The sequence below is a fragment of the Rhincodon typus genome, chromosome 14 (genome assembly GCF_021869965.1).
Source record: "Rhincodon typus isolate 14 chromosome 14, sRhiTyp1.1, whole genome shotgun sequence".
In the NCBI taxonomy this organism is placed as follows: Eukaryota; Metazoa; Chordata; class Chondrichthyes; order Orectolobiformes; family Rhincodontidae; genus Rhincodon; species Rhincodon typus.
Genome location: NC_063345.1, coordinates 68268320 through 68292732, shown reverse-complemented (window position 1 = coordinate 68292732; position 24413 = coordinate 68268320). Strand labels below are relative to the sequence as shown.

The following is a 24413-nucleotide window of genomic DNA, read 5'->3' as shown; positions in this document are numbered from 1 at the left end:
AGACCTCTAGCTAGAGGTATCTTTCAGCTAACAGGGCCTCCATTGGGCATCTGATTATCATCATAAATGAAAAAGATCACAGTCTAGATGTTTTGAAAGCTCATTGTGACCTCCAGGTGATATGAAGCAATATAAAGCTGAAGAACATGTCATCTGTTCGTGTTCGTGTCTCAGGGTTGAAACTGAACAGTCTCATGGAACACCCACAGGCATATAATTTACATTTAACCACTTCAGGAGAGTTTACAAAATGTTACAAAGCGCAGAAATGTTTCACTAAACAGGAAAATGCACGATAATATTACATGTATTCCTCGAGTACATAGTTGCTGGTTCTTGCCATAAAACAGCACTTCTGCCTTGAAAGTAAAAAATTGCTGGAGTCCAGGAGGACTACATGCTGTTCTTTCATTAGAGAGATGACCAGTGGTGAATTTAACCTGAGGGTCACTACAGGTCAGGTGAAGAGTGAGGTTGAGAAGACAGCTCATGTGCTGAACCCACACTGTTGGTGTCAGTCTACATTTCCAACCAGCCATCCAACAGCTGAGCTGGCCAACTCCTGAGGTGTTAGGGTCTCTCCACTGAGATCACATGGCTCTGTGTAGATATTGTTCAATTCCTTATGATGTGAACATTTTAGATTATAAGAAAGTTTTAACATGTTCAGTTAGAGCATTGTACAGCCAGGGTTTGTATGTTAGGCACTTCCTAACTGACAAGAGCCCTTAATACCCAAATTTTAGCCATTGCCAGTGGAAAATGAAGATGAAAATCAATGAGTTGGCCTATTCCTGCTTCTAACTCGATCTTATGCTTTTCACTCATCTTGATTTTGCTTCCAGTCCCCTGTCCACAAGACCCTGACTCATTCTGCAAATGCTGGTTGCCCCCAGTATCTTGCACAGCCAACTATTCTGTATGTTATGCCAGACCAGGGTGTCCCAAAGTGGGTGTTGAGACTCCAGGTTGAGTTGTGAGTTGAGAGTTGAAAGTTTAGGTTTGCGAGTTTCAAGGCATCAATGGCTGATCTCCTTCCCCTCTGCCCTCTTTCTTCACCCCTACCTCTCATTGACTTTCTTCTTCTTTCCACAGTCCCACTGTTCCCTGACAGGTTGTAGCAGATTTCAATCCTCAAAAGGAAATAGGTTGGGAAGCAAGCTCCTAGTTTAATGTTTCACACTGTTGGACTGACTGGGCAGGGAACATTAGTTGATTACGACTCTGGATGTGTCACCCACTAGTGTCCCTGGATAGCAACTGAGATGATGTAATAGAGTTATAATACTATCAATATATAGGCAGTTTTCAAACTGCTACCAGCAAGTGCATCATGTTTGATCATTAGGGGGCTTTCAAGCCACTGGATGGTGGAGTGGAAAATTTCATTCTGTGTTCCTATTGCTCAGCATTATTGAGTGACTCTTGTATGAAACATGGAAGTGTGGGCACATTGAATAAAGGCAGGGTTAAACTCAGCTGTTGGAACCTCCCTTTTGTTCCTTTCCCTGATCCAATTTTGTGAGGAGCACATTTTACGTTACCCTGCCAAAAATGATCTGTGAAACTGATGATGGCTATTCAGAAGTAGGTGAGAATTCAAGTCTGAGCCTAGCTCTGTCCTCACCTGCCCGCAACTTACTACTCTCTAGCAGCTTGGGGTTGGAGTCTTAACCATTGCAGTGCTTCAGTTTAACCAACTTAAATCTTTGAGGAACCCTTGCCCAAACCAGTGCTGATCACACTAAGAATCTAAACTGATGCCTTTCTTTAGTTTATTCTTTCATGGGATTTGGGCATTGCTGGCAAAGGCCATGATTTATTGTCAATCCCTAATTACCCTTGAACATAGCTTGCTTTGCCATTTCAGAGGAAAGTTAAGAGTTTCTCTGAATCTGAAGTTGCATTAAGACTGGGTAAAGATTTTCTAAGATTGCAAAAGGATCTTGATAAGTTGGGTCAATGGGCTGAAAAATGGTAGATGGAGTTCAATCTGGATAAATGCGAGGTATTGCATTTTGGTACAATAAACAAGGATAGGGCTTACACAATTCTGCTAGGGCCTTGGATAGTGAAGTAGAACAGAGGGACCTAGGAATGTAGGCACATAGTTCTTTGAAGTTGATGTCACATAAAGACAGGACGGTTAAAAAGGCATTTGGCATGCTTGCCTTCATTGCTCAGTCCTTTGTGTATAGGAGTTGGGAAGTCATGTTAAGGTTGTACAGGACAATGGTGAGGCCTCTTCTGGAATACTGTGTCCAGTTCTGGTCAGCCAGTTGTAGGAATTCAGAAGAGATTTACCAGGATGTTGCCGGGTATGGAAGGTTTGAGATATAAAGACTGGATAGGCTGGGACTTTATTCACTGGAGCATGAGATGTTAAGAGGCGACCTGATAGAAGTTTATTAAATAATGAAAGGTATAGGCAGAGTTAATGGTAGCTGTCTTTTCCCTTGGATGGGACATTTCAAGACAAGGGGCCACTTTTTAAGGCAAGAGAAGAGAGATTTAAAAAATACGTAAGAGGCAAATTTTTTTACCCAGAGGGTGGTTCGCATGTGGAATGAACTTCCTGAGGAAGTGGTGGATGTGGGTACAATTACAATGTTTAAAAGACATTTGGATAAGTACATGAATAGGAAAGGTTTGGAGAGATGTGGGCCAGGAGCAGGCAGGTGAAATTAGTTTAGTTTGGGGTTATGTTCAACATGGACTGGTTGGACTGAAGAGTCTGTGTCCGTGCTGTATGACTCTATGAATTAGAGAATGAGAAACTCCAAAATCTGGAGAAAGATCAGAACAGTAGCCAAAAAGGAAGAATCTAAAAGACTAAATCTTATTATAATCAACTGTGCTGCATAAACATTTGGACTAAGTGGCCTTACGTGAAAAGTATTGTGGTTCTGTTTTGAGACTAATACTCTAGAGACACACATTCAAATCCCATCATACCAGCTGAGAAATTGAAACTCAATTCGTTAATAAAACTGGGATGAAAATCTAGTCTTCATAATGGTGACAAATGGGCTGAATCTTACATTATGTGGCTAAGTATAAAATATAAGCTGCATTAAGTTTTTTGGAGGGTTTCTCACTGCAAGTGAGTTTTCTCAGACTAGTGTTGAAAATTCAGCACATTAACTACCTACTCCATCCCAGTGGCATTCTTCTCATTCCGACCTCATCTTACGTCATGCCATTCCTAGAACAACTCACCACTCAGCGGATATCCACTGAAAGACCGACATTCCTGGTGTCAGTGTCATCAGCTGACAATCCAATATTGCTCCTTATCTGCAATGTTATCACTAACCACAAAGCCACATTGCCCTTGGTATATAGCTGGCATGGCTCACCCTCCCTTGTACATAAACCCCCACTCTCTCACCCTGATCATTATCTAACTACCAGAACCCACAGTTTTGTGCACATCCTGTCGGAACAACCTCTAAGTCGGTACTACCCTGTCATCAAAGCCCACTGAGGACTCTCATCTTCTCAATGTTCTGGTGGGGAATGTTCAGAAGAGATTTACCAGGATGTTGCTGGGAATGGAGGGTTTGAGTTGTAAGGAGAGGCTGGGACTTTTTTCACTGGGGGCTGAGGGGTGACATTATGGAGGTTTATAAAATAATGTGGGGTAAGGGTAAGGTGAACGGAAAATATCTTTTCCCTAGGATGGGGGATTTCAAGACTAGGGGACATATTTTTAAGGAGAGAAGATAAAGATGTAAAAGAGACACAAGGGGCAATTTTTTTGCACAGCGTGGTTCGTGCGTGAAATGAACTTAGAGGAAGTGGTGGATGCGGGTACAATTACAATATTTAAAAGACATTTGGATTAGTACATGAATAGGAAATGTTTTGAAGGATATGGGCCAAACACAGGCACCTGGGACTGGTTTGGGATTATGGTCTGCATGGACTGATTAGACTCAAAAGTCTGTTTCTGTGCTGTATGACTCTATGACTCCATAAACGTGGGCTTTTTCCTTACAGAAAGGAAAGGGGAATAGAAGTAAAGTCAACAGAGGTTGACCTTCATCCCCACAATGTTAACAAATCTTCAGCACCGTGACAAAAATATTTGCAGTCTGCTACAGCCAGCTGTAATTTACTGAAGCTGGGTGTCAGTCAGGTACTGTCTGGTTTGTGATGCCCAGAGCAGCTGAGCTCCCTCATGAACAAGTAAAATTTCCTCCTCTGTAAAGTCTTCCTCTTTGGAAGACTGGTCCCATTCCCCAGCACCTCACAATCCAGCATATTGCCTCATTGCCTGCACAGCATGCCAGGATGATGTGGCACAGACTGGTCCAAGTAGCAGAACCACATCTTCAACAGCCTCATCACCTGCTCCATCAAGGTCCTGATTGAAGCATGGGCAGCATTGCATCTGTATCCATATCAGTCAGGGGCTTGTACAATGTTGGCATGAGTCGTGGTTACAGTAGGTAGCCCTTGTCCTCAGGAGCTAGCCTTGTAAGGCACCTGGACTCTCAAATGCAGAAAGGTTCAAGGACGTGTGACAACCATGGTCGCACTGCACTGAACAACCTTTTGTGATTCTGTAACCAATTCTGCAGCTTTCAGTTCTGCTTCCACCCTGGCCCCTGCAAGGATGACTGTGGAAGGTGAAACAAGTTCCAAAATAGGGAGTTACGTTGCCAAGTGCATTGCCTTCTTCTGACCGCTGGCACTGCACACAAGGCTGATGCAAGAGCCCTCATTCATCCTGGATCCAACGAAGATAGTTGGGAGGATCTGGGTAGGGAGAGCTTGTTCCACCTTGGGAATGGGGGTGGCAGTATGAGAGGAATGGGGTTTGTGATTTGAAGTGCGGGTGGATAGGAAGGAAGAAGGTTCCTATGTTCTCAGGAGGCCATGCTCCCAAAGGGCAAGGGTACTTCCAAAAAATAGTAATTGGCTTCCTATCCACCTTTTCAAAAACATTCAAATAATGGGGGATATCCACTCATGCCAGACTGACCATGCCACTCATTCTCTGGTCTGGGCTGTGTAATAGTGGGGACACTGAGATTTGATAGCTCAACTGATGCTTAATTATGTGTTCACATATTCCTATATCAGTACCTCAGCCACCTACCGTCCACTTTCTGGGGGTGAGCTCAGGAGTGGGTGGGAAGGTCGTAGGATAGGCCCACATCCTATTTTACATCACACTTCCACCCCAGTGCCGCAAACCAGCTGGGGCATGTAATATCCAGTCCATTAACTCTGTTTCTCTGTGCATGGATAGTGTCAAACCTGCGCAGCATTCCCAGAAACCTCTGTTTGCATTTCAGAACTGCAGCATCTATGGCATTTTGCTTTAGGGTAAATGCCAATGTGCAGCTGGAACTGTTTGGCTGGGGATGCAGATATTTCTTGGTGTAAGATTTTAGTGCTAGAGCTGCTGCATTGTCAAGACTCAAATCCTTTGCAATGTGCACTGCCAGACAAACATAGAAAGATAGAAAATAGGAGCAGGAGCAGGCCCTTCAGTCCTTTGAGCCTGCTCCACCATCCATTATGATCACGGTTGTTCATCCAACTCAGTAATTACCCTGTTTCTGCTTTCTATCAATACCCTTTGATCCCTTGAGCCCTAAGAACTATATCTAACTCCTTCTTGAAAGCATGCAATGTTTTGGCCTCAATTGCTTTCCATGGCAGATACTTCCACAGGCTCACTGCTCTCTGGGAGAAGAAATTTCTACTCATCCCAGTACTAAATGGCTTATCCCATATCTGCCATATCTACCCCTGGACCGTGACCCTCCAGTGCTGGACTCCTTGGTTATTGATAATATCCTTCCTACATATACTCTGTCTGGTCCTGTTACAATTCTGTAAGTTTCAATGAGATCACACTTCATTCTTCTAAACTCCAGTGAATATAATACTGACCTACCCAATCTCTTATTATACATCCGTCTTGGCATCCCAGGAATCAGACTGGTATTTTTTTGTTGCTCCAAATGTGGTCTCAAAAGGACCAGTACAATTGCAACAAGACATCCCTGCTCCTGTACTTGAAGCCCAGCATACCATCTCCCTTTGTCTTTTGCGCTAATGTTTTGTGACACTTCCTTCTCTACTGAGATAATCATCTTCCACCATTCACAGACTTAGCAGGACTACAGGACTTGCATCTGATCTGTTATTTATGGGATTGCTTAGCTCTGTCTATCATTTGCTGCTTATGTTGCTCGGTACCTAAATAGTTCTATTTGGTTGCTTCACTAGGGTGTCACCACATTTTTAAATATGCTTGGTGCTACTCCTGGCATGCGCTCCTGCAGTCTTGATGAACCAGGGTTGATTCCCTGGCTTGTTGGTAAAAGTTGAGTGGGCGATATGCTGGGCCATAAGGTTGCAGATTATGCTGGAGTATAATGCTACTGCTGCTGATTACCCATAGTGCCTCTTGGATGCACAGTCTCTCGTTGCTTGAAATAGCTTTAAATCTGCAGAGATAGCAAGAACTGCAGATGCTGGAGTCAGGACAACGCAGTGTGCAGCTGGAGGAACACAGTAGGTCAGGCAGCATCAGAGGAGTAGGAAAGTCAACGTTCCAGGTTGGAACCCTTCTTCAGAACTTCTTCAGCCTTAAATCTATCCTATTTAGGATGGAGGTAGCACTATACAACACAAAGGAGGGGAGTATGCTTAATATAAATTTGGGCCATTGTCTCCACCAGGACGGTGTGGTGGTCACTCTTCCCAATACTGTAATTGACAGGTATATTTGTGACAGTTGAGGATGGGGTCAAATAGGTTTTGCTTTTGTGTAGTTTATCTAGTGCACCAAAACCATTAATTTTAAAATCTCTTGATCAGCTTCTATGTTCAAAGGAGAACAAATCAGTTTCTTCATCTTTCCACATCATTTAAACCCTCCTGGTATAATTCTAATTTCAAGAAAGAATAAGTTAGAGTTAGCTGTAAAAAAACACTTCTTCTTACCTGCCCTCATTGTGTCCTGTGAGAACACTGTCAGTTACTCATGTCTTACTTGCCTTTTATTGATGGCTTCTGTGTAAATACTCTATAATAAATAGTTAATTGATTAGCGTATGGTGGAGAATGAATATATATACCCAGTACTAGCTGCCCTTAACTGTCTCACCATTTCAGAAATTGGCTCAGAAGCCAAGACACAGCAGATACATCTGTAAGGATGGATGACGTGACTGGTACCACAGTGTGGCTGGGCTGTCGGAATTATTTTTTGAGTTATGCTATCAAACAAAGCTCCAATGCTTACTCAACTGATTAAAATATTTTTCATTGTTGGACTTCAGCCTGTGCTGGAGCTTTAAAAGATGAGTTTTCTGAGTGTACTTATGTTTCTGATCAGCTTAACCCTTGAGTGAGACTGCTTCCTTGCTGTTTATTAAACTCAATCACGGTACCTGAAAGTTCTCGTTTCCCATCCTTAGCTCCTGTGAGAAGGTGATCTTTTTCCTACAATTAAACAGCTCATTCCACCACATCAGGAAGTGTTGTTAGGTACCAAAGGAGGCCAGATTGAGTAAAGGCATCGGATTTCCTTACTCAAAGGACATTTGTGAACCACTTTGGAATTAACGATAATACAACAGCTTCTTTTGTACTTCCACATTTTTGAAATGGAATACAAAATCTTAAAGAGCCATGGTGAGATTTTAACTTGCGTTGCTCTGGATCATCTGCCCTGACTTCTCATTGTCAGTGTTGTAACAGAACTTGTGTAACATTGCATCCACATTTTGTTCAGAACCAATTCCTTTCCAGCCATAGTTGTGGAATATTCATTTTTTAATTTCAAAAATATACTCTATTCATAAAAAATTCCTTTGTATACATACATAGTCACTAGGGTAGTTCAGTTCTGTACAGTCTTTGCATATTGAGAACAAACAAGCAGTGACATTTGACTTCCCCAACAGTTCCAATAACCCAAAGGCATTTCTTACTTACGCAACATGTTAATTACATATATTTGAGGCATCGGGAAGATCCGTTAACTGAATGGACCCCCGTTGTACTTTGGCAGAAAGACTTTAGGCAGTGGTCTTTCTGCATTGCGCGTTCACAGCTGCCCCAAGCTTTAGTCCATCCCACAGTCCTGGATTTTGGAATGTGCCAGTTTGCAACACTCAGTCAAGGTCAGCTCCTTGCTCTGGAAGACCAACTGGTTTCAGGCTGATCAAAGAGCACCTTTCACCAAGTTGAAGGTCCTCCAGGCGCAGTCGATGTCTGTCTCGGTGTGCATCCCAGGGAACAGCCCGTATAACACAGAGTTCTGCATCATGGAGCCGTTTGGGACAAACCGTGACAAAAACTATTTTATCTCTCTCCAGATTTCCTTTGCAAAGGCACATTCCAGAAGGAGGTGGGTGACAGTCTCTAACCCCCGCAGCCACTTTGAGGGCAGCGTGCGGTGGTGCAGAGATTTGGATTACAAGAAGGATCTCACAGGTAGTGCCCTTCTCAACACCAGCCAAGCAATGTCTTGGTGCTTGTTGGAAAGTTCTGGTGATGAGACATTCTGCCAAATGACTTTGACAGTCTGCTCAGGGAATAGCCTGACTGGATCCACCTTCACCTTTTCCCGCAGGGTCTCGAGGACGCTACATGCTGACCAACTCCTGATGGACTTGGGATTAAAAGTGTTTTTCTTTGCAAATTTCTCCACGAGGGACAGGTGATAAGAAATGATCCAACCACTAGGAGCATTCTGCGGCAACGACGTCAGTCTCATCCTTCACAACACTGGGGACAGGTAGAACCTCAGTATGTAGTGGCACTTGGTGTTTGCGTAGTGAGGGTCTATGCACAGCTTGACATGGCTACACACAAAGGTGGCCATCAGGATGAGGGCAGTGTTGGGTCCGTTCTTCCCCCCCCCGCACCCCCCCTATCCAGAGTTTTGTACATAGTGTCCTGTGGACACTGTCCACCTTAGACCTTCAGATGAAGTGGAAGATGGCTTGGGCGACTGCAATTGTGCAGGTTCTGGGAATGGACCGGACCTGCACAATAGAGAGTAATTCACACTTGATGACCGGGTTTTCACCACAGATAAGAGGGAGGTGGCGATATCTTTTCTCATGGATTCTCACCTGCTTCCTGCCAGAAGCATACTGTTGTACACTTGCAGCAAGACCTGGCTAATCAAGTGTCATGGAGCTGAATACAACTTGGCCGATAAACCTTCGCTTCCCAGAATTTTATTCTTGAGGTCCTTGGTCAGCTCATACAGAGTTAATGGCTGATCCAGCTTCTCCCAAGAGCTGTCGCCCAAGACGTCCATGATAGGTGACAGGAATGACTGGGAGGCTGCGCTGTCTGTGGGCTTTGTGTCATTCAGTCTGGCAGAAAAGGATTTGCTGATCCTCAGGAGGTCAGACTTAGGTGATGTTACTGAGCCATCTTCTTCCTTCAGGCTGCTGAGCACAGAGCTCTCCCTGTACACCTTCTGGAAGAGGAAACGTAAGCACATCTCATCTTGCTCCATGGTGCAGACACTGGATTGGAAGATTATCTTGGAGGCCTCTGAGGCAAAAAGCGAGGCTTGCTAGCTCTTTATCTCCTGCTCACTCTGTACCACCAGGACATACATGTTAATTAGTCTAAGGGGGAGCATTTCTGTACATAACATCTCCTACAAGGAGACACACACACACACACACACACACACACACCACCTCCTTATCCTTGGAGATGGTGAAATTGCCTCCTTGCAGCAGAATATCCAGGCTGGAGGAACGATTATTGTTTCCCCCGATTAAATTGAAGGCCCCTAGGTCCATAAACTTGACCATTTCCTGTAGCTGCTGAGGTGTGGTATCCACACTCCTGCAGAAACAGGAGGTCTGCTCTGACGTTGGCCAAGTATACCAATGTGGAAACACATTGCAAAGTAGATTTAAAGCTATGTATGTTAATACTGGCAATTTTAAAACCATTTTGAGATTTTACAGAATTAGCCAGAGACCCAATGTCTGTTCTCCCACTGTGTTGTCACCGAGGGACTCCCTGCATTCCGGCAGTGTGGGTTGAACTGTTTGGAACTGTACTGGTCCTTTCTGGGGGCATTGCCTCAATCCTGTCTCGTGGGGGCAAGAATGATGTCAGGAAGGTCTGGTTCAGAGTCTTACAGTAGGACTGTTGGGCCCTGATCCTTATTTGGAACGTCACTACTCCCAGTTACCCGGAGCAGTGATGTGGTGGATACTCCTTGGTTCTCAATGGCTGGAGGTTGGATTTCACTGGGCCTTGCAACATTCAGTGCTTCCGGGTTCGGGGGTGCTCCTCTCTCCTGTGATACTGTGCCTCTTATTTGTAGGTGGCCATCCCTCCGCGTGCCTTCATTGTCAGAAGACCTGCTGGTGGGTCCATCAAGCAGCTGTCTCTTTCTGTTTTGCTGTGGGCCCATGGGGCCCCAACATGTTTTCCTGTTCTGGTTGTTTCTCACTGTATTCACTCCGCTGCCTCCCTTGATTCTTCCTCCTCCATTGACTCCATCTGTTCAGGTGAAGATTGAGTTAGTTGCTGTGCCTCCGTTCTGGCTGCCTCTTCTTCCTCTCCATCCTGTCCCTCCTTCTGGATGCCCCTTGTTTCAGTCTTCTTGCTGGAGAGTGACACCTTACTGTCCTTTGGGGGTCCATGATACGCATTGCCACTTCCAGCCATCTGAACATACATAACTGTACCACCCCAGCCCCTGTCTTGGGCAGGCTTGTACAAGTAGCCTGCTTCCCCACACAGTTTGCAGCTCCTGGACTCCTTGCAGTCATTAGTCCGGTGGCCATGAGAGAAGACTGGTACACCTTCTACTGATCCCTCCCAATCAGCATGCACAAATTCTTGGACGATTTGAAATGTTACAGCCACTAATTACACGTGAAATGCATTTGTTAAGTTATAATACCACAATAAAACGGTGCTTAATTCAACAAGCAATGAAATCCTTTCAAAACTACCAGCAGGTAACTTTTTACAGTTTTATATGCATAAGTAATGAGCCAAACTGCTTTTGGATGCTTTCAGTTCATAAATCAGACCCTCATGGGGTCACTAAGCGGTTAGCAATGCCATTGTTTTACAATCTATATTTTAAGGAGCAATATAATCAGTATTGATTTAGTAAATTTCTCATTACTATTGACTGTGAAAGGAACAGAGTTATGATAATTTAACAAAGAAGCCAGCAGAGTGGTGAGAAATGCTCTGCAAATCAATTTTTAATTTCAGTACCTATGTACGTTACTTAAAAATGCAACAAAGATACACTCTTACAACAGGAGCAAGTCTCTGGGACATTCAGGACCATTACTCCTGGGTTTAATATTTTCAGGATGGACTGGTGCAGTGTCAGTCTTGGCGAATGAACCAGTGACTATGATATAAGACTTCCCAAGGATATTTTAAGGTCAAATCCATAAGAATAGAATTAAGATTGTGGAAGGAAAATGGTATAATTCTGAATGTCTATTGCAGGCTAAGAATGAGGAGTTTGAAGGAGAGAGCTGAACACAGTTCAGAGAGATAGAAAATTATTTTAATTATCCTAACATAATCTGGGTTAAAAACATGTATCAGGTTGAAGTGGGAGTCAGGCAGGGCTTTGAAAAGGATTTTAAATTTCAGACAAAAAAAAGAACTGCAGATACTGGAAATCTGAGATAAACAAAAACAGAAGTTGTTGGAGAAACTCAGCAGGTCTGGTAGCATCTATGGAGAGAAAGCAGAGTTAACATTTCGAATCCAGTGACAAGTTCTGAGGAAGGATCCCTGGACTCGAAACATTAAATCTATTGTCTCTCCACAAATGCTGCGACCTGGTGAGTTTTTCCGGCAATTTCTGTTTTTGTTTGTTTTAAAATTAAGGCAGTGCTTGACCAAGAGACAGGAAGTTTGTGAACACAGGATGGTGGATGAAGCTGCCATATATCCATCCATTTCCCCACTCTGTCTATATCCTTATAGCCCACATGGAACCCACTGTATTTTTTTTAATCTGGTGAGAAAGAAAACAATCACCATAAGTGTTGTTTAACCTATTCTGCATTCATAGAAATCAGCATGGATTTCATAGAATCTGTACAGCCAAGAAAAGGCCATTTGGTCTATCAAGTCTGCATCAACCCTCCAAAGAGCATTCCACCCAGACCCATCCCTGTAATCCTGCATTTACCATGGCTAATCCATTTAGCCTACATATCCTTGGACACTACAGAGCAAGTTAGCATGGTCAATTGATCTAACGTGTACATGTTGTAGATGGGAGTAAACCAGAGGAAACCCACACATAGATGGGGAGAATGTGCAAAATCCACACTGGCAGTCGTCTGAGGGTGAAATTGAAACTTGGTGTTGTGTCCCTGGTGCTGTGAGGCAGTGCTAACCACTGAGCCAACATGCCAAGCTGCCATTCATATTACTAAAATCTCTTTAATGCTATATGTTCCTATTTTCCGAATAAGTCTGTTATTCAATGCTTTGTGAAATGTCATTTAAACATCCATGTACACGTCATCTGCTACATTACCTTCATAAACCTTGGATATTGCTTCATGAAAGAACTGAGTCAAGGTAGTCAATCTGCGAAGTATGTCCATTTATTATCTCCTGTTCTCCAAGTGAGAACTAATTTTGTTATTGATAGTGATTGCTTAATTGATTGATAACGAGGCATTTGATTACCATTGATTTTAGACCATTTGAGCTTTGGTTCAGCTTCTTCAGAATTTCTGCTCTTGACCTTCTGAATATCCAAATGGACCACTCTACATGCCCTTCCTTCTGTTTGCATTGAGATCATGACTTATTTCATTTTTCCCATTTTAACCAGATTTTCAGCTACATATATTTGAAACTCATTGGCACATGAGCAGGAGTTATTCCATTTCTTATTCACAAATTCTGAGGTTAGCAAATTAGGGAGATTGTATTTATTTTGACTTCCTGAGTTGAGATTCATTCTATTGAGTCGTTTCAAAGTGAAAATTAAACTAAAACCAGTCAAATGACACATGGAATGCTGTAACCTACAAAGCTATAGAGCAAGATCAGGAAACTCAGTTTAGGCTAGATTGATCCTTGCTTGTCAACACACATATAATAGGCTGAATGGCCTTTCTCAACTGTAAGTTTCAGTGGTTCTATGATTAATTTAAAATGAGGATAGGAAGAGGATTGAATAGTGCAAGCAAATCATTGAATCATTACAGTGTTGAAAGAGGCCATTCAGTACATCAAGTCTTACCAACCCTCCAAAGAGTATCCCACCCAGTCCTAGCCTATTCCTGTAAACCTGCATTTACCTCAGCTAACTCACCTAGCCCGCACATGCCAGGGCAATGCAGGGCAATATTAGCATGGTCAATCCACCAAATCTGCACATCGTTGGACTTTGGGAGGAAAGTGGAACACCCAGAGGGACCCACGCAGACATGGGGAGAATGTGCAAACTCCACACAGACAGTCACCCAAGGCTGGAATCAAACCCAGGTTCCTGGTGCTGTGAAGCACCAGTGCTAACCACTGAGCCACCGTGTTGCCCACATGCCACCAATCAGTGTCAGCCAATTTAAAACAGGTTAAAAGCTGATTTTAATTTTAACAAACTTTTAATCTGTATTTTAATAATTCACAGTTACTAATGAGTAAAAAAAACTCATCTTTGCTATTTGAGTAGCTTGTAATTGCAATATTATTGCTAATATGCAGCAATACATCTATCCTCAATGTTTGCATAGATTTATTACTATGATATTATAGCTGGTTTGATTTAATGACTAGTATTAAATCAATCTCCTGGGGTTTGCATAGATTTATGACTGCAATATTATTGTCTGTTTAGATTTAATACCCAGTATGTTTGAGATTGATTTCTGTAATATTAGTGTTTGCTTCACTGTCACTAAAAGAAAACTGATTGACACAATGCACCTGAAATATCATTCATTCAGTAAGCAGTGTAAGAGTTAAATATCGCCTTTGGTTCTGTACAGAACTGAAATCATTTATCTTTTATTAGTAAAATCATTCCTCTTTCAGTCTTCTAGATGTCCTCCTTGTACTAAATGCTTTGTTCTTTAAATGGAATAAAATTCTCTGATGTTTTTGTTTAATGCATTCACTGGAAGAGCTGAAACAAGGTGTAGGAAGGAATGGCATTGTGGATGTTGAATTCTTTCCAGTGACGTTGAGGAATCATGAGCAGTATCACACTGATTCTGCCCTGAGAAAGCAAGGCAGAAAAACTTTTCTTTCCATTGCAGCTTTCATGACCTCAGGGTATGCTGAAGGACTTCATAGTTGTTAAAGTAATTTTGAAATGTAGTTCATAGCAAGCTTACATGACCAACAATGTGATAAACAAACCAGATAATCAGTTTTAATGTATTAGTTACTGGATAATTGTTGGCCAGCATACCAAGGACAGCTTCTCTACCATTCAGTCATATTAGTCAAGCACCATCTGCCCTTTTCAAACCTGTGCTGGCTCTCTTTCATAGAATCCTTACCGTGTGAAAGATGGCCATTCAGCCCACAGCATACTCACCCCACCCCTCTGAAGAACATCCCACGCAGCACCACCCCCACCCCGACCACCCTATCCGTGTAACCCTGCATTTCCCACGGCAAACCCATGTAACCTGCACATCCCTGGACACTGTGGGCAATTTAGCATGGCCAATCCACCTAACCTACACATCTTTGGACTGAGGGAGGAAACTGCAGCACTTGGAGGAAACCTATGCAGACATAAGGAGAATGTGCAGACTCCATTCGGACAGTTGCCCAAGACTGGAATCAAACCGAGGTTCCTGGTGCTGTGAGGCAACAGTGTTAACCATGGAGCCACTTGTGCCTCAAACCTCTCAAAATGCAGGCTGATTTTATTTTCTTCAATATTGTGTCTAAAATCATACCGACTTCTGATGTTAAACTGACTGGCTGGAGTTATTAGGAATGTCCTTGCATCCTTTCTTGAATATTCATGAATCATTTGTGAACCTCTATTCCTTTGCCACTTCCCTTAAATCAAGTGAAGATTGGAAGATTATGGCAAGCCTCCCATTATCTCCATCCTCACTTCATTAAGCAAGCCCTCCTGAACTGGAAGCCATTTGAACCAGGCAACATACGCACTCTGCACTCTGGAGTGAGATCAGTTTACCCTCCGCTGAGTGAACATTAACAGGTTTGTTGAACATAACTGAATACGAGTGATGGTAAGAAAGGAACACAACAAGCTCAGGCTGGAGTTTCTGGAAAGTTTAACCTTGACATTAGGTAATTTCTCAACAGGAGGTTCATTGGTGATAGGAAGAACTGTTTAGTGCAGATATTTCCTCAGATAATTGCCCTGCAGTTTGATTGTACTGTATGACTGACAATAGTTGAGCTTTTAGTACGAAAGTCACTATTAGATAGTTAGAATTTTCTGACTCTTGATTAATTTTGGTGTATTCAAAGTCCATTTGATACTCACCATTAAGCTTCTATAAGGTACACCTCAAAAGCTCTGTAGTATGAGCTTCTTCTTCTTACTGAAATACAATTTGAGTACTTCCATGGCTTGCTAATGATATTCAATTGCACACTTCAGACATTTTTGCAGATTGATAACCTCTCACTGTTGGCTTCTTCTAGTTTGGAGTTTACGCCATCTTTTCTCTGGATGGCGGCTCATTGGCCACTTGCTAATGTTACTGTATATCAACAGTGGACAGTGTAACAATGTCCTTTAGGGAAGGAAACTGCCGTCCTTACCTGGTTTGGCCTACATGTGACTCCAGACCCACAGCAATGTGGTTGACTCATAACTGCCCTCTGGGCAATTAGGAATGGGTAATAAATGCTGGTGTAGTCAGTGACGTCCTCATCCTGTTAACAAATAAAGAAAAAAAGTAAAATAAGCAGATTAATACATTGTTTTCTTGGTTTTTACTACGAGAGAGTACAACTCCTAAAAGTGACAACAGAAACATTATCACCACTCTGTCAGACAGCATAGCAATAGGCAGGACTTCAACAGCAGTGGACGTGATGAATATGAACTTTAGTAAGGTGTTGAGCAAGGTTCCTCATGGTAGACTGGTTAGCAAGGTTAGATCACAATGGAATACAGGGAGAACTAGCTGCTTGGGTATAGAACTGGCTTGAAGATAGAAGACAGAGGGAGGTGGTGGAGAGTTGCTTTTCAGACTGCAGGCCTGTGACCAACGGTGTGCCACAAGGATTGGTGCTGGGTCCACTGCTTTTTGTCATTTATATGAATGATTTGGATGTGAACAGAGGAGGTGTGGTTAGTAAGTTTGCAGATGACACCATCATTGGAGATGTAATGGACAGCGAAGAAGGTTACCTCGGAGTGCAATGGCACCTTGATCAGATAGGCCAATGGGCCGAGGAGTGGCGGATGGAGTTTAATTAAGATAAATGTGGGGTGCTGCATTTTGGAAAGTGAAATCAGGGCAGGTCTTATACACTTAATGGTAAGGTCCTGGGGAGTGTTGCTGAACAGAGAGACCTTGGAGTGCAGATTCATAGTTCCTTGAAAGTGGAATTGCAGGTAGATAGCATAGTGAAGAAGGCATTTGGTATGCTTGCCTTTATTTGTCAGTGCGTTGACTATAGGAGTTGGGAGGTCAAGTTGCGACTATTCAGGACATTGGTTAGGCTGCTATTGGAATACTGCAAGCAGTTCTGGTCTCCCTGCTATAGGAAGGATGCTGTGAAACTTGAAAAGGATTCAGAAAAGATTTACAAGGTTTTTGCCAGGGTTGGAGGTTTTGAGCTATAGAGAGTGGCTGAATAGATTGGGGCTATTTTTCCTGGAGCATCGGATGCTGAGAGGTGACTTTATAGAGGTTTGTAAAATCATGAGGGGCATGGATAGGATAAACAGGTAAGGTCTTTTCCCTGGGATGGGGGAGGCCAAAACTAGAGGGCATAGGTTAAGGCGAAAGGGGAAAGATTTAAAAGGGATCTAAGGGGTAACTTTTTCACGCAGATGGTGGTGTGTGTATGGAATGAGCTGCCAGGTGAAGTGAAGGATGCTGGTATAATTACAACATTTAAAAGGCATCTGGATGGTTATATGAATAGGATGGGTTTAGAGGGATATGGGCCAAATGCAGGCAAATGGGACTACATTTATTTAGGATATCTGGTCGGCATGGACGAGTTGGACCGAAGGTTCTGTTTCTGTGCTGTATATCTCTGTGACCCTATTGGATAGATCATCAGCCTCTGTGACAGCATCATTCACTTTCACTTATTCCTGAAAAAGGAAATTAAGGTCTAGATTATTCTCTTGCAACTGACCACCTTCATTCATGGTGCATTTCTGGCCTTTTCTCAACGTGAAATGAAAAAGCCGAAACATCTCCTTGTGGTCCTAGGGATGGTGTTTCTTCACTGAGGACTGACTCACAGCATAATGGGTCAAGTTGAATTTCTGCAGCAGTGGTAAGTAAACAAGAGTCAAAGTGGCACGAGAATTTCTGACTGTGTAAGAACAATGCTGATTGGCAATAACATACAAAGTGTCAGTAATCTCTCCCCCAGTGCAGCAAAGATGTTATAACCAGCTAACGGGTAATGAATTGGTTTTTGTCATTTCAACCACTTCAGTTGATCACAAGAAATTTAAGAAATTGTTTCCTAACATGAGGCTATACCTCCACTTAATAAAAATATAGTCACCCAATGTCTTCTGTATCAATAAGGAGAAATTACAAGGTTTTCTGGAGTAAAAGAAATGAAATTTTTTGGCAATATCTGCTTATGTCAAGTAAAATAACAAAGACCCAAAATCAAACACACACAGGTATAAAGGTGCAGTCTCCTGTACAAAAGGAATATGAAAGAAATGTACTGTTTAAAATTCTTCAGGTGCCCTTCAGTGTAAGGTTTCAACATGAGATCACAATCGTTTAATTGTACCTTGCATCATCAGCAGTAATGGAATATTTCCATTGTTTGAATTCTCCATTTACTGATGTATCTTTTTAATCCCTTCTGTCACTGAGCACTTTTTGTTCTCGACAACCATGAGTACTTGCTCCAGTTAGTCCCAGTACAGTCAAAAATCCATCTTCTCTATAAAAAACAGTTTCTTGAAATACAACTGCCTTGTATATTCCTTCTGTGGAAGTTATATTTCCTCAGGTTTACAGGTTTTAATTGCAGATGAGGTCCAAACTCTAATATGTGAAAATTCACATAAAGCTGTAATTCAAAATAGGAGATGAGTGTTTTTTATTAGTTTGTGGAATGTGGACATCATTGGGCCAGCATTTATTGCTCATCCCTAATTGGGCTGGACAAAGTGGTGGTGAACTGCCTTCTTAAATTTCTAAAGCTGCACCACATGGTATTATAAGCAAAGGAGTTCAGATTTTGACTAAGTAACAGTGAAGGAACAGCATTGTATTCTCAAGACATGATGATGAGTGAATTGGAGAAGATCATGCAGCTAGTGGTATTTCAATGCATTCTCTGCCCTTATCCTTCCAAGTGGTAGAGGTCATGAGTTTCAAAGATGCTTATTAAAGGGCCCTGGGTGAATTGCTGCAGTACGTCTTGTAGATGGTACACATTGCTGACTCTATGCATCAGTGATGGAGGAAATGAAAGTTGAAGGTGTTGATGGTGTCAGGCTTCTTATTGGAGCTGCATTCATCCAGACAAATGGTGGGTATTCTGTTGCACTCCTGGGTTGTGTCTTGTAGATTGTGAACAACCTTTGGGGAGTCAGAAAATGAGCTGCTCAGCACAGATTTATCAGTCACTGATTCGCTGTTGTAGCTATGGCTATATTATCATAGAATCATAGAATCCCTACAGTGTGGAAACAGGCCCTTCGGCCCAACAAGTCCACACCAACCCTGAGAGCATCCCACCCAGACCCATCCCCCTATAACCCATCTAATCTACACATCCCTGAACATTACAGACAATTTCCCACTGCCAATTCACCTAGCCTGCACATCTTTGGACTGTGGGAGGAAACCGGAGCACCCGAAGGAAACCCACGCAGACACGGGGAGAACTGCAAACTCCACACAGACAGTCATCCAAAACTGGAATCGAACCTGGGTCCCTGGTGCTGTGAGGCAGCAGTGCTAACCACTGAGCCACCGTGCTGCCCTCATTATATTATAAAGTATATCAGATGGCTGGTCCACTTCATATTTCTTTACAATGATAATCCCCCCTGAAATTTCTCCTCCTTAAAGATAGCACATTGTTCCACTATTACTTTCCTGTCAGTCTTTTTAACCTACAGCAGGATCTCTTTTAATTCCATTGAAATCATCCCTTTTTTCACATTTCCAGCCTCTAATTTACATTGTTCCTTGATCTGTTCCATTATTAATCTAAACTTTGTTATACTTTCATTGCACTTACTCATTGTTTCCCCAAAATTACTAGTCCAATTGGTTCACCAAACTTGTCAGCCCAATTGAGCCTCTTTCTTAGTTGTAGCAAGATAATGCTGTTTAAGGAATTTCTGCTCAATACATTTAAGGAATTCCTACGCTCTTTACCAATTATTTGAGCACAGTCCCAATTGATACTTGGGGAATTAAAGTCTCCCAGCATCATTACTTTATAAAGCTTGCACACCTTTGTCATTTTGCTGTAAACTTGCTCCTCTATCGCAACTGAGAGGGCTCTACCATATCCCCAGTTGTAAGATCGTTCTGTTTCCTTCCCATCTTTAACCATGTGGATTCCATCTTTGGGTTCATAAAGACATCCTGTCTTTCCTACAGTAAAATGTTTACTCCAATTAAAGTATAACCTACCTGCCTTTGTTCCTTCCCAATGTATTTTGAATCTGTTGTGCCTTTGAATACCAAGTTCACAGCCCTCATTATATTTAAGTCAAATTGCTATTAGTCTTGCTAGATCATATTCCCATAAAGCTATTCATTTTGGTAGCTTATCAATTGCAATAATCAGGTATTGTAAGTTCACATATGTGCGCTCTGGAGCCAACCGTGGGGGAATCAAGCTAGTTTAGGTCAGATAATGTTTAAGAAGACTTAATGATTAATGACCACAGTGCAAAGTGTCCTGTAGGTAAAAGTCATCATAACATGGTAGACTTTTGTAATCAGTCTAAGGATAAGAAATTTGGGCCTCAAACTAGCGTTTTCATCTTATATAAACATGATGGAAAAGATCAATGAAGACAGAGTTGGCCAAAGCAGACTAGGAAAATAAATTAGAAGGTAAGGCAGTAGGGAAGTAGAGGTAGACATTTAAGGAGACGTTTCACAGCACTCAACAATGTTCAGTTGAGAATAAAAATGATGCTATAGGAACGATGGCTAACTATGGAAGTTAGTGTCAACATGAAGATGGAGAACGCTGCAAAGATTATTCCAGAAGAAATGGAAAATTTGGAAACTAGAAAAGAATAACTAAAAGGATTAGTTTTTCTTTTATTGTCATGTGTTACAGAGTGCAGGAGTACAGTGAAAAGTTCACAAAGTCACATCTCATGGTGCCATGTTAGGTACAAATCTTAGATACGGAAGAGGAATAAAGAAGAAGAAAAGTTGCATAACCTAAAAGTCAGAAATAAGACACAGTTAAAAAGGATAAACATTACAGTCAGATAAACAGATTACACAGTGGGTGGTGGTGGAGGGTTGCTTTTCAGACTGGAGGCCTGCGACCAGTGGTGTGCCACAAGGTTCGGTGCTGGGTCTGCACTTTTTGTCATTTATATAAATGATTTGGATGTGAACATAGGAGGTATGGGTAGTAAATTTGCAGATGACACCAAAATTGGAGGTGTAGTGGATACTGAAGAAGGTTACCTCAGAGTACCATGTCACCTTGATCAGATGGACCAATGGGCTGAGGAGTGGTAGATAGAGTTTAATTTAGATAAATGTGAGGTGCTGCATTTTGGAAAGACAAATCAGGGCAGGACTTACACACTTAATGGTAAGGTCTTGGGGAGTTGTGCTGAACAAAGAGACCTTGGAGTGCAGGTTCACAGTTCCTTGAAAGTGGAGTTGCAGATACTGAAGAAAGTGATTTGTATGCTTGCATTTTTTTGTCAGTGCATTGACTATAGGAGTTGGGAGGTCATGTTGCAGCTTTAAAGGACATTGGTTAGGCAATTATTGGAATACTGCAAGCAATTCTGGTCTCCTTGCTATAGGAATGATGTTGTGAAACTTGAAAGGATTCAGAAAAGATTTACAAGGATGTTGCCAAGGTTGTAAAGTTTGAGCTATAGGGAGTGGCTGAATAGACTGGGACTATTTTCCCTGGAGCATCAGAGGCTGAGGGGTGACCTTATAGAGGTTTATAAAATCATGAGGGGCATGGATAGGGTAAATAGACAAGGTCTTTTCCCCAGGGTGGGGGAGTCCAAAACTTAAGGTGAGAAGGGACAAATTTAAAAGGGATCTAAGGGGCTGCCTTTTCATGCAGAGGGTGGTGCATGTATGGAACAAGCTTCCAGAGGAAGTGGTGGAAGCTCATACAATGACAACATTTAAAAGGCACCTGGATGGGTATATGAATAGGAAGGGTTTAGAGGGATATGGGCCAAATGCAGACAAAAATGGGACTAGATTTATTTAGGATATCTGGTAGGCGTGGATGAGTCGATCTGAAGGGTTTGTCTCCATGCTGTATATTTGTGTGATTCTATGATTCTACAGATAAACATTACATTGCAGTACATCAGCTCAGGGACTTCCACACGAGATCTGACCAGCCTTGCAAGCTGCTGATCGCATGCGCCAGAACTCAATCCAACAACTGTCCCTGCTCTACTCAATGCCTCCAGCCTGCTCCGCACTGTTCCATGCCTCCAGCCTGCTGCGCACTGCTCCATGCCTCCAGCCCCCTCTGCTCTGGCTCTCAGCCACTCCCCCCCATGCCTCCAGCCCCCTTCACACCGACTCTTAGCCGCTCTGCACCACTCCATGCCTGCAGCCCGCTTCACTCTGGCTCTTAGCCACTCCACACTGCTCCAATCGAAAAATTGGAGTAAGGCAGAAACAAGGAAGAAATATAAAAACAGTTATGAATGCCTCTACAGGTAAATAAAAAGGAAGAGAGTAGCATTGGTTCCCTGTAGGGTAAGACAGGAGAATGGCTGCATGTTGGGAACCTGGTGTGCAAGTGCAGGCACAAGGAAACTAGAAACAAAGAAACATGGAAAATAGGATCAGGAGTGGACCATTCATCATGCTTTGGCAGATCATCCAACTCAATAGCCTATTCTACCTTTTACCTCCCATATCCTTTGATCCCTTTAGCCCAAGTGCTTTATCTGACTCTTTCTTGAAATCATACAATGTTTTGTTGTTAGCTATCATTGATACCCTGCAGTGTTTGTTCTGGTTGGTCAGCAAGGAGAAAGGCCTGATTTTGGGGGTCAGTGCCGATGGACATAGCTAAAACTTTCACTGACGAAATGGGGAATGAGTTCACACCCACCAATAAGTGACTGTAATGGAAGAAGAACCACAACAACATGATCCAGAAGTGTATGCCAAAGGATAAAAGTGAACATAAGGGATTAGGTAAATGTTTTCTTCAGAAACTTTAAACAAATCTTTCAGAGGGGACTGTGATGGCTCAGTGGTTAGCACTGCTACTTCACAGCACCAGGGATCCAGGTTCGATTCCAGCCTCACGTGACTGTGTGGAGTTTGCATGTTCTCCCACATCTGCATGGGTCTCCCCCAGCTGCTATGGTTTCCTCCCACAGTCCAAAGATGTGCAGGCTAGGTGAATTGGGCATGGGAAATACAGGGTTATAGGGATAGGGAAGGGGCCTGGGTCTGGGTGGGATGCTCTTCAGATGCTTTGATGGGCCAAACGGCAAGCTTCTACACTGTTATGATTCTATTAGCATTAGACACTAACAACATCCTATGGACAAGGGAAGATCAAGAGACAAAATGGATGGTGAATCTTAGAAAAATTCTGATCACTAGAGATAAAGTACACAAATGAAGATCTGAGTATAGAAAAGAGTATTTACTGAGTATTTACTCCTTGGGGTGAGTGGGTTGCCTAATTTGGAAAGGTTGGGCCTATACTGATTCAAAAATAGATCAGGAGGCAAGTTGTGAAGAGGGTACAAAGAGTCTGCAAAGGGATGTAGATAGTTTAAGTAAGCAAAGGATTGGCAGATAGAGTGTAATGTGGGAAAATCTGATGTTGTCCCATTTGGTTTGAGACAACCTGCAGAATTTTGCCCAACCGAGAAAAATAGAGGTACTTCTGCACAGTCTGACTGTATGGTTGAGCTTGTATTGTAGGGAATTATTTGCTATGGAGGAGTTTACATTGCATTTTGAGGAGCCGTGTGAATACAGGGTAGAATTTGGGTTGTTCTTTAGAATTAGAATTAGAATTAGAATTGGCTTTATTATCACTTGCACTCAAATGCTTTGGCACCATCTTAGGTACAGGATACCTACGTATATATACTTAAGTATTTGTTACAGAATTGAAAGAATTGTAAAGAGTCCAGCGTGGGAATACAAAGTTTTTAAAAAGTACTCAAATTACTCAAAGTCCCATATAAGCCCAAAAAATTTCTTTAAAAATGTATTCAAATGACAGTCCATTTTCATTAAGTCCGTACCCGCCAGTCTTCAGAACTCGAGGCCTTGCTGCTTCCTTGTGCTGGCGTCCAGCCCAGGACCTGCCTCCAGGACTCGTCTCCCAGGCCGGCCTGTACTTGGACTGCCTCCCACACCTGTCTGGACTCAGACTTGCCTCCTTCATTCTCCATTGCGGGGCAGTTTAAGAAGTTTAAAAGTTAAAAGTTGGGCTGGGCGAGGCAAGAAAAAGTGCAGCAAAGAGAAGAAGAAAAGAAAGAAAAAGGAAAAGGAACTGACAAAGCAGAGGAGCACCAGCTGGAGCAGCCCTGCACCTTGTTGTCCTGTAAATAGATTAGATCTTTGGTTGCCATTGGAGTGAGGAATTTGAGTAAATGTGGGGTGGGGCTGAGTTGCTTGGGAGTGTATATATAGGGACTTTGCTTGGTACAGTCTGATGGGGGTGATGTTGTGATTTGAGATTTTGGGATTGACACTGGGGTTCAGGGTGCAGTCTCTCCCAGCACGGGTCAATCTGATGAGCTCCATGCTGAGCTGTGAGCTGCTATTACAGAGAATTGGAAGGCACCAAGGAAAGGTGCATAGTTTTAGTAAAGGGGTGCTCACTCGTGTAACTCCTCCTGATGTTGTGCTTCTCTTCTGTATAAGTGAATAGGGCACCATGATGAAGGCTTGTGGCTGGTTCCAGTTTACTCTAATAAGCTTCACTGTGCTGTGCATGCTAGGCCGACAGGCCAATTCAGGAGGGATCACAAACACACCTGGCAGTGTGACTGACAGATAAAACAGCTT

General features: G+C 42.7%; 1 protein-coding gene across 1 annotated transcript in view; it reads right to left on the bottom strand.

Moving 5' to 3' along the window:
- Positions 1–23794, bottom strand: part of LOC125484798 (alpha-galactosidase A-like) — an 84173-nt gene extending 60379 nt beyond the window's left edge. The window contains exon 1 of the mRNA XM_048604959.1: positions 23645–23794. Coding sequence (XP_048460916.1) covers positions 23645–23794 — 150 coding nt within the window. The remainder of the gene's footprint in view (positions 1–23644) is intronic.
- Between the last annotated feature and the right edge of the window lie 619 nt (positions 23795–24413).